Here is a 12,661-nt window from a genome sequence, read left to right on the forward strand (position 1 = left end):
AGGGGAAAAAATAGAGTACAATTCGCTGGTTGCATAAGTGTGCACACCCTTAAACTAATACTTTGTTGTGTGCGCACACCCTTAAACTAATGCTTTGTTGAAGCACCTTTTGATTTAATTATAGCATTCAGTCTTCTTGTGTACACACCTGCCAACCTGTACACACACCCAATTAAAGAGACTCTGATTAACCCCAAATAAAGCTCAGCTGTCCTAGTAGGATTTTCCTGACATTTACTCAGTTGCCTGCTACAGCAAAAGCCATGGTTTGCAGAGAGCTTACAGAGCATCAAGGGGATCTCATTGTTGAGAGGTATCAGTCAGGAGAAGGGTACAAAAAAATTTCCACTGCATTGCATATACCATGGAACACAGTGAAGACAGTCATCAAAAAGTGGAGAAAATATGGGACAGCAGTGGCGTTGCAAAGAACTGGATATCCCTCCAACATTGATGAAAAGAGAAGAAGAAAACTAGTCAGGAAGGCTGCCAAGAGACCTACAGCAACACTGAAGGAGTTGCAGGAATTTCTGGCAGCCACTGGTTGTGTACTACATGTGACAACAATCTCCCATATGTCTGGATAATGGGGTAGGGTTGCAAGGCGGAAGCCTTTTCTTACATAGAAAAACATCCTGTCCCAGTTAAAAATTGCAAAATAATACAAGTCTACCAAAAGCATGTGGGGAAATGTATTATGGCCACAATTCCAAAAGGTACGTTTGGCGCAAAAAACACACTGCATCACCAAAAGAACATCATTCCCACGGTGAAGCACGGTGGTGGCAGTATCATGCTTTGGGGTTGCTTTTCTTCAGCTGGAACTGGGGCTTTAGTCAAGGTGAAGGGAATTATGAGCAGTTCCAAATACCAGTCACTTTTAGCCCAAAACCTTCAGGCATCTGCTAGAAAGCTGAAGATGAAGAGGAATTTCACCTTTCAGCTCGACAATGACCCCAATCATGCATTCGAATCAACAAAAGAATGGCTTCACCAGAAGAAAATTAAAATTTTGGAAAGACCCAGCCAGAGCCCAGACCTAAATCCAGTTGAAAAAACTGGGGTGACCTGAAGAGGGCTGTGCACAAGAGATGCCCGCGCAATCTAACAGATTTGGAGCACTTTTGCAAGGAAGAGTAGACAAATATTGCCAAGTCAAGATGTGCCATGCTGATAGACTTCTATCCAAGAAGACTGAATGATGTAATTAAATCAAAACGTGCTTCAACAAAGTATTAAGTTTAAGGGTGTGCAGACTTATGCAACCAGCGTATTGTACATTTTTTATTTTTTTATATTTTTCCCCCCAACAGATTTGTTTGTTTTTCAGTTGAATTGTTCAGGTTATAGGTCACATTAATGATGGGAAAAGTTTTGAAATGATTTATTGTGGTCTCATTTTTTTATATCACAAAACCTAGCATTTTAACAGGGGTGTGTAAACTCTGTATATCCACTGTATGCAATATTTAACTGAAAACGATTGGGTAGATTTTAAGTGATGTATAATGTTTTTAACTGGGAGTGTGTCGGTAGAGTTTGTGATGTAAAATGCTTGCAAGTAGGATTGTCCTGGTGTGGTTTGTTTTCATTTATATAAATGTATGATTGCTTATGTCATAAGTGATAGTTTAATAAAGATGTTTTTTGATCTGAAGTAGTTAACTTCATTTGTTCATCAACCTGTGGGTATCGGATCCGAATCGGAGCCGAGCCGGCAGCTTTATTCAGCTAAGATCCGAGCTCCAAGCTCCTCCCCCTTACCCATAACCCCCTGCCATCCTTCTCTGTCCTCAGATCTCGTTTGCTGCGACTTATTCAAGCACCTAGAACGAGTTCCAGGCGTAGGGTTTTGTGAGTTTTTGAAGAAAATTACCTTTTTTTCATCTAGTTTTCAGTTTAATTGTTAAGCGAGTGAGTGTTGTTCACTTTTGTAGTTAATTAAGCTAGTTTTGTTGGTAAAATTTATATATTTTTTAGTTAGTCTAGTCTTCCCTCTTCCCTGTGTGTGTGAAGGTGTGTTTGGGTTGGGCCTATTTTATTACTATGGCCGAGGCCCCTAAAACCTTCTTTTCTAAATGCACCGAGTTTGGCCATAAGCTATCTCTAGCGGATGGCCACACTCGGTGTGTTATCTGCCTTGGGGTTGACTATCTTTCTTCGGGCTGCACAATTTGTGCAGCCTTCAACCCCAGTGCTTTGAGGGATAGGAGGTAGAAGTTGATTCTGGCGGGACTTCTGCCCCCGGACTCGGCTTCGTCCTCTTCTCCCTCGACGGCACTGGCTGCTACCGCAGTGGTCCCGCCTTCTATCCGTGCTCCCCTGGCTGGGACTCACCTTCCCACTGTGGCTTAGGAGGAGAGGGAATCTAGGAGGGAGAAAAGAAAGGAGAAGCACCACAAGCGGCGGGCCGAAGCTTCCTCTTTGGCTCCGCCAGCGAAGCAGCTAGTCTCTCTTATGGCCTCCGGGCCTTCTCCTTCCCGGCTCCATTCACCCCGCTTTTCCCCGGGGCCGGAGGAGGAGGAGACCCGGTCGCCTTCGAGGCGTCACTCCAGGCCTGCCTCGGTGGCCTCATCTAGATCAACCCGAAGTTTGTCAGATGCAGATATGGACTGGATGATGCGTAGGTTTCTCCAGGCCCAACTGCAGATGGGAGTGCTCCTGCCTCCCCCCCTCTGGGGGGGAGCTCGACCCCCTTTTTTGCCCCGATTGCTCCTTCTCCAACCCACTTCCGGGGTTCGGAGCTGTCGGATCCAGGCAGCATCGGATCCGGGGGAGGCTCGGCGCCGATAGTACACCCTTCTTCGGCTCCGACCGCACCCTCAAGTTTGTCGGGTCCTTTATCGGATTCGAGCTCTCGGAGCCATGAGCTGAGCTTCGGATCCGGAGGTGTCAGTGTGTCTTCGGCTCCATCTCGGTCAGAGCATACTGGCCCTTCGGATCCGATTGCATCAGCGCCGGCTCCGGTCCGCACCTTGGATCCGAAGGGACTGCTCTCAGAGCTTAGAGAGAGCAGTTCTCCTTCGGCGTTCGATGTTGTGGAGAGGGTCTTGTCGAGGGCCTCAAGGCCCCAGGCTCCTGCTGCAGTTCCACCCATCACTCCCTCTCAGACGGGCCTACCTTCCATCACCCAGCCCCAGGGGCAGCCTGCGCCTACGTCCCAGATGGTTCCCTTAGAGGAACAGGATGTGGTTGATGAGGCATCCTCGGACAGCCCCCCCCCCCGAGGAGGTTCCTTACAAACGTAAGTGCAAGAAGAGGCACTTGGACTCACCCAAGTCCCTGACAGAGGACACAGACTTAGAGGAAGGGGAAGGTTCCCCAAGGTCAACCCCCCCCCGAGGACGTCTCCTTCGGAGACATTATGGAAATGCTTTGTATTAGAGGGGGGTGGTCAGCCCAAAAGCCTTCCTCTGATGAGTGTGTGTTTCTGGAGGCATTTGAAGCAGGCCCATCTACCTCTTGGGTGTCCCCTCCCACCGATCCCCTGGTAGATCTGATCACTACCAGGGCATGGAAGGAACCAGACACTGTGGAGCCCATACCAAAGAGACCAGACAAAATTCTCAGTCCACCCACAGATAGGACAGTTTGGAGCAAGGGTGCTCCAGTAGATGCCATGTTGGTGGCGGCTGCCACCAAGAAGGAACTGGCCCAGGAAAGTTCCTCGGTCCACCCTCCCGACATGGAGTCTCGGACGATGGACCGCATAGGGAAGCAGATGTTTGCTTCAGACACCTTGTCTGTAAGGTTGCTGAACTACATGGCACATGTGATATGACTCCAGTGGGATCTCATCAAAGAATACGCAGGGTCGCCACCAGAGTCCATGTCGGCTGAGGATAAGAAAATATTCTCAGCCTGAATGACCACTCTTAAGTCCATTTCGAACACTTCTATGTGACTTCTTTCCCATGCCACGGAAGGAGCCACTAGAGCTAGCGGAGCGGGCATTGTCTTACGGCGGCATGCTTGGCTCCGCCTCTGCGACTTTGCGGAACCCTTCAAGGCGTTCTTCGCAAATGCCCCTTTTGATGGCTCTTCGCTGTTTGGCAAGACCATCCGCGACACGCTGGTCCAGAGCTAGAAAGACGGGAAGACGTCTGCCGTCGGGATCCACTTCTCGGCTCCCCAGAGGTCCTTCTCCAGGAACCAAAGGGGACAAAAGATGATGTGGTTCCGGAAATCTCAACAGTCCTGTTTAACTCTGGACCCCTCATCCTTCAGAGGCAGAGGAGGATAGGGTGGATGCCGGCCCAGAGACAGAGGGGGACCGAAGAATTTCGGGTCGAGAGAACCCTTTTCGGATCAGCCCGCCCCAGCAACCCTGAGGGGTAACCCGACTGCTCCACTCTGGAGGCGGTCGGGGGGTGTTTCTCAAGGCATCTAGCAGTTTGGGAGTCCATTACAACAGATCGCTGGGTGCTTTGAATCATATCCAGAGGTTACACTATCCCATTTCTGAATCTCCCTCTCAGACCCCGGAGCCTCCCCGATGTCCCACCCAATCAAAGGGAGGCAGCAGCCACAGAAATAAAGCAGCTGCTAGAAAAAAAAGCAATCCAGACCGTCCCCCAAGATCAGTCCAGATCAGGCTTCTACTCCAGGTTCTTTTTGGTGCCAAAAAAGACGGGGGACTTAAGACCAATCCTCGACCTGTCCACTCTGAACCTGTCGGTTGCCAAAGAAGAGTTCCGGATGGTCACCATTCAATCCTTTCTCCCACTCCTACAGGAGAACGACTGGATGTGCTCTTTAGACCTCAAGGATGCGTACTACCACATTTTGATGGACAGACGATCCAGAAGGTTTCTCCTCTTCTGGCTGGGAGCCAGTCACTATCAGTTCAGGGTCCTTCCCTTTGGTCTCACCACGGCCCCCAGGGTGTTCACCAAAGTGTTAGCAGTTGTAGCGGCCCACCTGAGGCTTCAGGGAATACAGGTCTTTCCGTACCTAGACGACTGGCTCCTGACCGTCCCCACCAGGCATCTACTCTGTTCAGCCAGGAATTACTTCCTTCACTTGGCCTCTCATCTGGGAATTTCAATCAATCTCAAAAAATCCTCCCTTCAACCAACTCAGACCTTAGATTTCATAGGGGCCAGGCTAGATACAAACCTGTTGAAGGCCTTCCTAACTCCGGACAGGCTTCGAACTTTGACATTCCACGTGATGGCCCTCTTACAATCCCCGGCTCCCCCAGCGGAATTGGTCCTGAGGGCGCTAGGTTCCATGGTGGCTGCCATCAATCTGTCACCACTAGCTTGTCTAAACATGAGGGTCCTGCAATGGACCTTGCAGGTCCAATGGTCCATCCTGCAACATCAGCTATCCCCCTCAGCAAGGTTTGCAGGAGGTCCCTACTCTGGTGGATCCAATCCTCGGATCTCCAGGAAGGGCGCCCCTTTTCTATGGCCCAACCCCAAGCCACAGTGGCCAAGGACGCTTCTTGCCTCGGGGGGGGGGGCACTGCATGGGCAGAACCGCCCAAGGCACGTGGACACACTCGGAGACCTTGTTGCACATCAATGTCCTAGAGATGAAGGCGGTGCTTTTAGCGTTGCAAGCACTCCAGGCCCTTCTTCCCTTAGGGACAATTGCGATTCAATCAGACAACATGTCAGTAGTCTGGTATATCAACAAACAGGGGGGAACCAGATCCTATCCACTGTGTCGAGAGGCCTTGAGAGTTTGGGAATGGGCGATCGCCACCAACCGCTTTCTCATAGCAACGCACATTCCGGGTCGGTCCAACATTTTGGCAGACAAGCTGATTCGAACCATCCTCTCACCTTACGAATGGTCTCTGAACCCGAGAGTAGCGAAGCAGATCTTCCTCAAGTGGGGTCAACCTTGCTGCAATCTTTTCGAGTCGCCTTCGAACGCAAAGTGCAGCAAGTACTTCGCTGTACTCCCCCCACCAGGGGAATCCCCCAGAGACACTCTAGTCCATGTTTGGCCATCCGGTCTACTTTATTCTTATCCACCTCTCCCACTCATGGTAAAATTCTTGCAGAAAGCTCATCGGTTGGGGAGCAGAGTGATCTTCATAGCCCCATTCTGGCCTCGTCAAATGTGGTTCCCTTGCCTATGGTCTCATCTAGTCAATCCTCCATGGATTTTGGATCCCACTCCGAATCTGATTTCTCACCCCCTGGAGTTGACAACTCCAAACCTGGACAATCTCAAGCTCACAGCTTGGTTGATCCAGTTCCAGTCATAGCTAGGACTCCTGGTATCTCCTCCTCCATTAAAGCTATTTTAGTAACCGCTCATAAACCTTCTGCCAGAAAGGTCTATAAGAGCAAATGGAAACGTTTTTCGATCTGGGCGGAACATAGACATATGGATCCCTTTACAGCCCCGATACCAGCTATATTAGAGTTTTTGTCACACTTATTTGATCAAGGTGCCAGCTCCTCCACCGTCAAATTCCAATTAGCAGCAATTTCACACTTTCATGTGGGAAGTGATCTCAGTTCATTAGCTTCTTCCAAGATCTGCAAAACTTTCGTAAAAGGTACTTTCCTGTTAAGGCCTCCTGTTAAGGATGCAGTTCCTCCGTGGGATTTAACCCTTGTTCTTCAGGCTCTTACTGGCCCCCCCTCCTTTAAACCTGCAGCTTCGGTGGATCTTAAATACTTATCTTGGAAAACGGCCTTTCTCATTGCCATCACTTCAGCTAGAAGGGTTTCAGATCTTCAAGCCCTTTGCGCCAAACCTCCATATCTGGTCTTCCATAAAGATAGAGTTTCCCTCAGGACCAATCCCTCCTTCTTACTTAAAGTCGCCTCTGAGTCCAACATTAATCAATCTATCAGCTTACCGGTGTTTTTCCCAAATTATCAAAACAAAGGTGAATACAAATTACACTCTTTGGACATGCACAGACAATTGAGGTTCTGTTTACACAAGACTGCTGATCATAGGAAATCTGAGCAACTCCTTGTATCCTTTGCTAAACCCTTTTTGGGTAAACCTGTGTCAAAAGCTACATTGTCCAGATGGATTTCACAATGTATACTTCTTGCATATAAGAGTTCTGGCCGACCAGAACCTGTCGGAGTTCAGCGGCCACTTGGGCTTCATCCCAAACCTTTATTACCCATTACAAGCTGGATATAATTTCCAGAGGAAGGGCATCCTTTGGCTCTGCAGTGCTTCGGAATATTCTTCCATGAGGACCTCCCAAGTTTTTCGGTAGCTGGGGACTCTGTCCCACAGGTTGATGAACAAATGAAGTTAACTACTTCAGATAAAGAAGTTATGTACTTACCATAACGTTCCATCTGGGTAGGTAACTTCATTTGTCAGCAACCAACCCCCCCCCCCCTCCGTCCCCCTAACCTGTAGTTCGTCCCTTTTTAGGATCTTTGTGTTCTCTGTACCAGATTACATCAGGTTAGGATGTTTAGTTGATCCTTTGGTTGTAGTATTCTATAACGCTAAGCAAATTTGATCTAAGGACAGGGAAGGATGGCAGGGGGTTATGAGTAAGGGGGAGGAGCTTGGAGCTCGGATCTTAGCTGAATAAAGCTGCTGGCTCGGATCCGATACCCACAGGTTGCTGACAAATGAAGTTACCTACTCAGATGGAACGTTATGGTAAGTACATAACTTCTTTTTTAATAAAAGGGGCAGGAATTGAATAATTTATCTAATATTGTTTAGGTTATATAATATGTGAAGTATAATGTTTAATTTAAACTTGCTAATACAGTTTGATTACTTTTATATAAATGCAAATGTGCCTATGTCACATGTGATAATTTAGTAAAGGTGTTAAAAAAAGGCATTAAAGCTCTCTAACCAAGAGCAACAGCAGCCACCACAAACTTCCTTAGAGGAGGTGAGCATCCAGTTTGTCTTGGAAGCTGCTACACAGTCATCTGTACCCACACCTTGGACATTACCTCTAGAGCTTGGGCAGTATTTGACGTGACCATCTCTACAACAGCTGTTAACAACCTACTCCTTCCCAAGGCAAGAACTTTCTGGTCCATACGTTTTGGGAATTTTCCTAAATGTTAGCACAACTGCAACAATAAACAATAAGAAGAACATAGTATAATTGGGAAATTATTTGTAGATGTAGAACATTTTCATTGTGCAAGTAATAGTTTCATCCCTCTACTGCCTGTTACCATCCAGGTTGGCTGTCCAGTCACTTTATTTCTCCGTGTCCTAACCCTACAAGGTGCCTCCCTCCTCAGATTTGATTAGTGCATAGACAGGGAACTTTGGGGATTCTTCTTGCTGACATGCCATCCCTGGGGCATTTGTCACCTGGACAGCTAGTGGCTTGGCTTCTGTCAGACCCATTAATGAAAGCGGCAGAAAAGAACTAAAGATGGGGCAAGCAGATATCTTGCATCTCTGGTGTGCTGACATCCAGATATAAGGGCATCTGCCCAGCAAAGGTGTATGTGGGGGGGAGCGGGGGGGTGAAAAGCTGTGGAAATCAGGACAAATATAAAGTCTTCTGTGTCAGAATCCCCAAAAGTTAGTGTGACTACAGTGGTGAACATTCTGAACATCTACAGCTGTGCTAAGTTCCTACAGAACTGTACTTTCTCTTTATGGCTCTATGTTTTCTATGTCCCAAAGGACTGATATGCAATGTAGATTTGCTCTTCCTGCTTTTGTGTGAGATGTCCCTCCACCACAGTCGGTCTTGCCCTTTGAATATAAGCACTTGTGGTAATCTCTAGTCTTCACTAAAGATTCCACTCAGAATTTGCTCTCTCTCCAGCCCTCCTCATAAAGATAGCTGAGCAGGTTGTGCTTTGTCACTCCTCTCTTTTCCCAACAGCTATTCTAACATTTGAGCCTTTAGTCAAACCTAGGTCTTCTGGGTCACAATCAGGGCTTTATTCCTCTATGGCAGCAGAGATGGCTAGATCATTGTAGTGGAAATGTAATTGATGGATAGGGGCAGTACCAACCCTCCTGTATCAGGGAGAGAGAGAGCTGACCTTTTACTGATCTAAGTTTTGTGTTTGTCTTTATTTACATGTATAATATAAAGATGTGAAAAATATCAAATTTTGGCATATTAATGGATTAGTTTGCAACAATTATTACTTATTGACTGTTTTGCAATGTTTCTGCATTTCCTGGGTTAAGCCTGAAGTTAATCCTTGTGGATCAATACTCAAGTCAAGCCCTATTCCTGTATTAACACAACTGCTATCCTTTCCAGCTCATCTGTATGTTTTTTGTTTCTCTTATTACAGCTCAAGCTACAGCAGCATTCCAAGCACGTTACTCAGATATATTTCCATCAAAGGTCTGTCTTCAGCTGAAGATTCGGGAAGTTCGACAGAAGATTATGCAGGCGGCAAATCCAGGAGACTTCCCAGCAACTTCATCTTGTATTTTAACACCGAGTAGTACAACTGAGCAAGCAGCTTTGTCAGTCGCAGGAATACAGGTCACAGCGATGGCCTCTTCACAGCAGGGAATTGCTGTGACATCAAACTCTGAGTCACAGTTCATGGAGATGCAGCCCCCTTGCTCTCAGGAATCGAGACAGAGGAGTCGGGAGCAAATGGAAGGGGGCGAGTCCCCCCTTGCTGTATCAGGCTCTACTACAGTCCAGACGCCTAGTAATCCCACTACCAGCAGATGACTGAACTCCACACTCATCAAGCACTTGATCTGAGATGTTAAAACTGCATCATAGCATTCTGGTGTAGGGGATGCCAGTAAAGGGGCATCTTGGAGCATCGTCCCACCCCTCCTGGCCCTGAACACTGTCTGGTAGGCCACCTCCTCCTCCTCCTCCGACACTCCGAACTGCAGACCTTCAACAGGGTACTTTACTCTTCTGCTTGTAAGCCAGTTTCAGTTCAGTGTTCACAGTGCAGAGGGCCGAAAAATAAGTGAACATTTTTTTTAAAGATTCTGCAATAAAAAAGCCATTGAGGAGGATCAGAGGTTGAAAAGGAGAGATCTGGGAATGAAGTCAAATCCGGATTTTTTTGTTTTACTGTCACTCACTTAAAGGGGTGAGAAATTATTTCATCGTGAAGTATTTTTAGGTGTCACCGGATTGATTTCAAGCACAGCTCAGTGCCACTTAATGGGGCAAGAGAGTCTGTATTAAACCTTTCTTTGGGAGGAAGTGTCCAAAGAGGTCTTGGCGGCATTGCAAACTGACCATTCCAGGAATTTAGCAGGGCATCTCCCTCTCCACCCCATCCCAGCATAGAAGCTGATATGCACTTACCTGGACTCATACACCCTCAGACCCTAGTCAGGGTGGAGGGGGAGGAGGGGTCCTTGAAATAAAAACACTTGTAAAATGACTTATTTTCTTTTAATAATTTTAAATATTTTGAGAAAAGACTTCTGCTTTTATGTTTAGAATAAGTGGGTGCAACTTGTTTTATGTCTGTTTTACTAATATCCCATTGGGACCGCAAATCCGAATGTTGTTATCAGGTTTCTGGGGTAGTTGTACATGAAATTTCTGCCTCAGATGAAGTACAGAAAACAAAAGGGAATATAAAAGTTTCCATTTCTGTTTAATTATTCTACTTTTTCAAGGTTACAGTTAACATTTTTCTACATTAAGAGCAGACAATTAGTTTGTATTTTTATCACTGATCTTCAGCTAGTGAGAAGTAAGAAATTTATATGCATCAACCTGGGAGGGACACTTTTAAGCTCTGATACAGAACATCTAAACTGGTTGTTACTTTTGTTGATCTTTTGCAGTGTGTCTTAACTTATGGCAGTTATTCAACACAATTGGCATATGAATTGAATCAGAGGTATTTTTCATCACTTGTTTGTCATCCTTTCCTCCTGCTTTCAAGTCTGCAGGGCTGCAGCCTTGTGATAGCTGATCTTGTCCCCAAACTGCATACTTCCTTATCCTGTTTTGCCTGTAGCTGTCGTACCACCTTAAACAAGGACTATAGTTTTGTAAGGCTTGGGTATGCTGGTTTATGCCCCATTTCCCCTCATAGAAGTCTCAGAGGGTTTAATCTTTTTTGTTTGTAGCATCACTTCTGTTTTGCTGTATTGTAGGAGTATACATAACTGTTGTCACTTGTATGCATACAACATCAGATGCTAGACATTGTGTTTGATGTTGTGTTGCTAGCACCCCACCCCACTTTACAGTTAAACACAACTGACTTTATGTATCTTTTCACTTGAACTTTTTGTTTGTTCTGTGTCAGGCAGCCAAGTTGGGCCTGTTTCTGCTCATACTAAACTGGTATTCATATTTCATTTAATGCAGAATATTTGTTTGCAGTCTGGCTATACATTTTATTACAAGATCATTTTAGAAATCTACAGACACATGCTTCTTAGGACAGGAGCCAGTCTTTTATGATGAGTAAAAGTAAGCAGCGAGAGGTACGTATTCTGACTAATGTTCTTTAGGTTAGTAGTGTGGGCTTTTGGTATGACCACACACAAGTACATGTTGAGTGTTTTCCCACCCTCAACCTGAGCAGTTATCAAAGTCTGAATTCTAGGAGGAACACTATCATCTCTCTGTTGATTTTCAGAGACTATTGTTGCTTTTAGTACTTATTCCAGTACCTTTCCAACCTTGCTGGAGAAAACACAGCTATACACAAGAGAAAAATAACTTATTAATATTGTCAGACTTTCTTTAGTTTTAATACTTTACAACTAACAATGGGCACTGTGCAGATTGACTGGTTCTGTAATGTATTTTAGTTACTTTACTGTATTAACCTTGTAGAAGGGCAGGTCCAAGGAACCTTTACAGCCATGACCCAAGCCACAACAGAAACAGTACACACAGTCAAAGAAGAGATCTCAGTTTTAATACAGTTAATCTCAATACAGGCTAATGCATATCAAGATGACATACATAGACTTCAGTACATGTTAATGGCAAAAATGTACAACAGTAAAGAGAAAGGAACCCATCAATGATCTTGTGAAAACTGTAACACTGAGCAGTATGGCTAATAATAACACAACAGAAAGTAATGTTAATAACCACAGTGTTGAGAAAAGGAAAGTTTCTCTGATGTCACAATTCATTTCCCTTCATAAGATCCTGCTCCTTTTAATGTCTCTGATACAGCGGGTGGTTTCTTGACAGACTTTACCTCAGTTACCTTTTTCTTTATTACTGTTCCGGATAAACTGCTTTTTTGGTATCCTTAGCAGCTGCATTCTTAGGTTCATAGGACGATACTAGGCTATTGACCCGGAGGCCCTTATAAGCCTAGCCAAGAATTTCACCCATGTTCCCACAAAGTTAGCACCTGTTTTCCCTGTCCAGCAGGGACACAGGTGGGATCCCAGGGGTATATTTTCTGTTTCCCATCCAGTTGTCCAGGTTCCTCTTAAAGAGGGCTAGTGAGGTACTCTGCTTGACATGGAGAGGAAGTCTATTCCATAGATGGGGGAGTCAGTGGGACACAAATCTGTCCCACCAACAAGTTCTATTAATGTCACAGACCAGGTTGAGACCTTGCATGCAGTTTGCACGAGTGGAGTTTGACTTACGGATGTGCAGCAACTCTATCAAGGCTAAGTCTGAGACAGCCTTGAATGCCAGACACAGGTCACCTCTGAGAGTCAGTACAAGACTGAGTAGAGGGACAGGGCTTTTAGCTTATCTGTATAGGATAGGTGTTTGAGACCCTTGATTTTCCTGGTC

The 12,661-nt window shown here is 45.9% G+C and overlaps 1 protein-coding gene across 1 annotated transcript in view; it reads left to right on the forward strand.

Moving 5' to 3' along the window:
* CIC (capicua transcriptional repressor) overlaps positions 1 to 12,266 on the forward strand; it is a 1,784,113-nt gene extending 1,771,847 nt beyond the window's left edge. The window contains exon 21 of the mRNA XM_044080802.1: positions 9,237 to 12,266. Within this exon, the coding sequence (XP_043936737.1) occupies positions 9,237 to 9,631 (395 nt within the window). The 3' untranslated portion in view covers positions 9,632 to 12,266. The remainder of the gene's footprint in view (positions 1 to 9,236) is intronic.
* The last annotated feature ends 395 nt before the right edge of the window (positions 12,267 to 12,661 follow it).

Source organism: Protopterus annectens, chromosome 8.part0, assembly GCF_019279795.1.
Source record: "Protopterus annectens isolate FY-2018-M chromosome 8.part0, PAN1.0, whole genome shotgun sequence".
Classification (NCBI taxonomy): Eukaryota; Metazoa; Chordata; order Ceratodontiformes; family Protopteridae; genus Protopterus; species Protopterus annectens.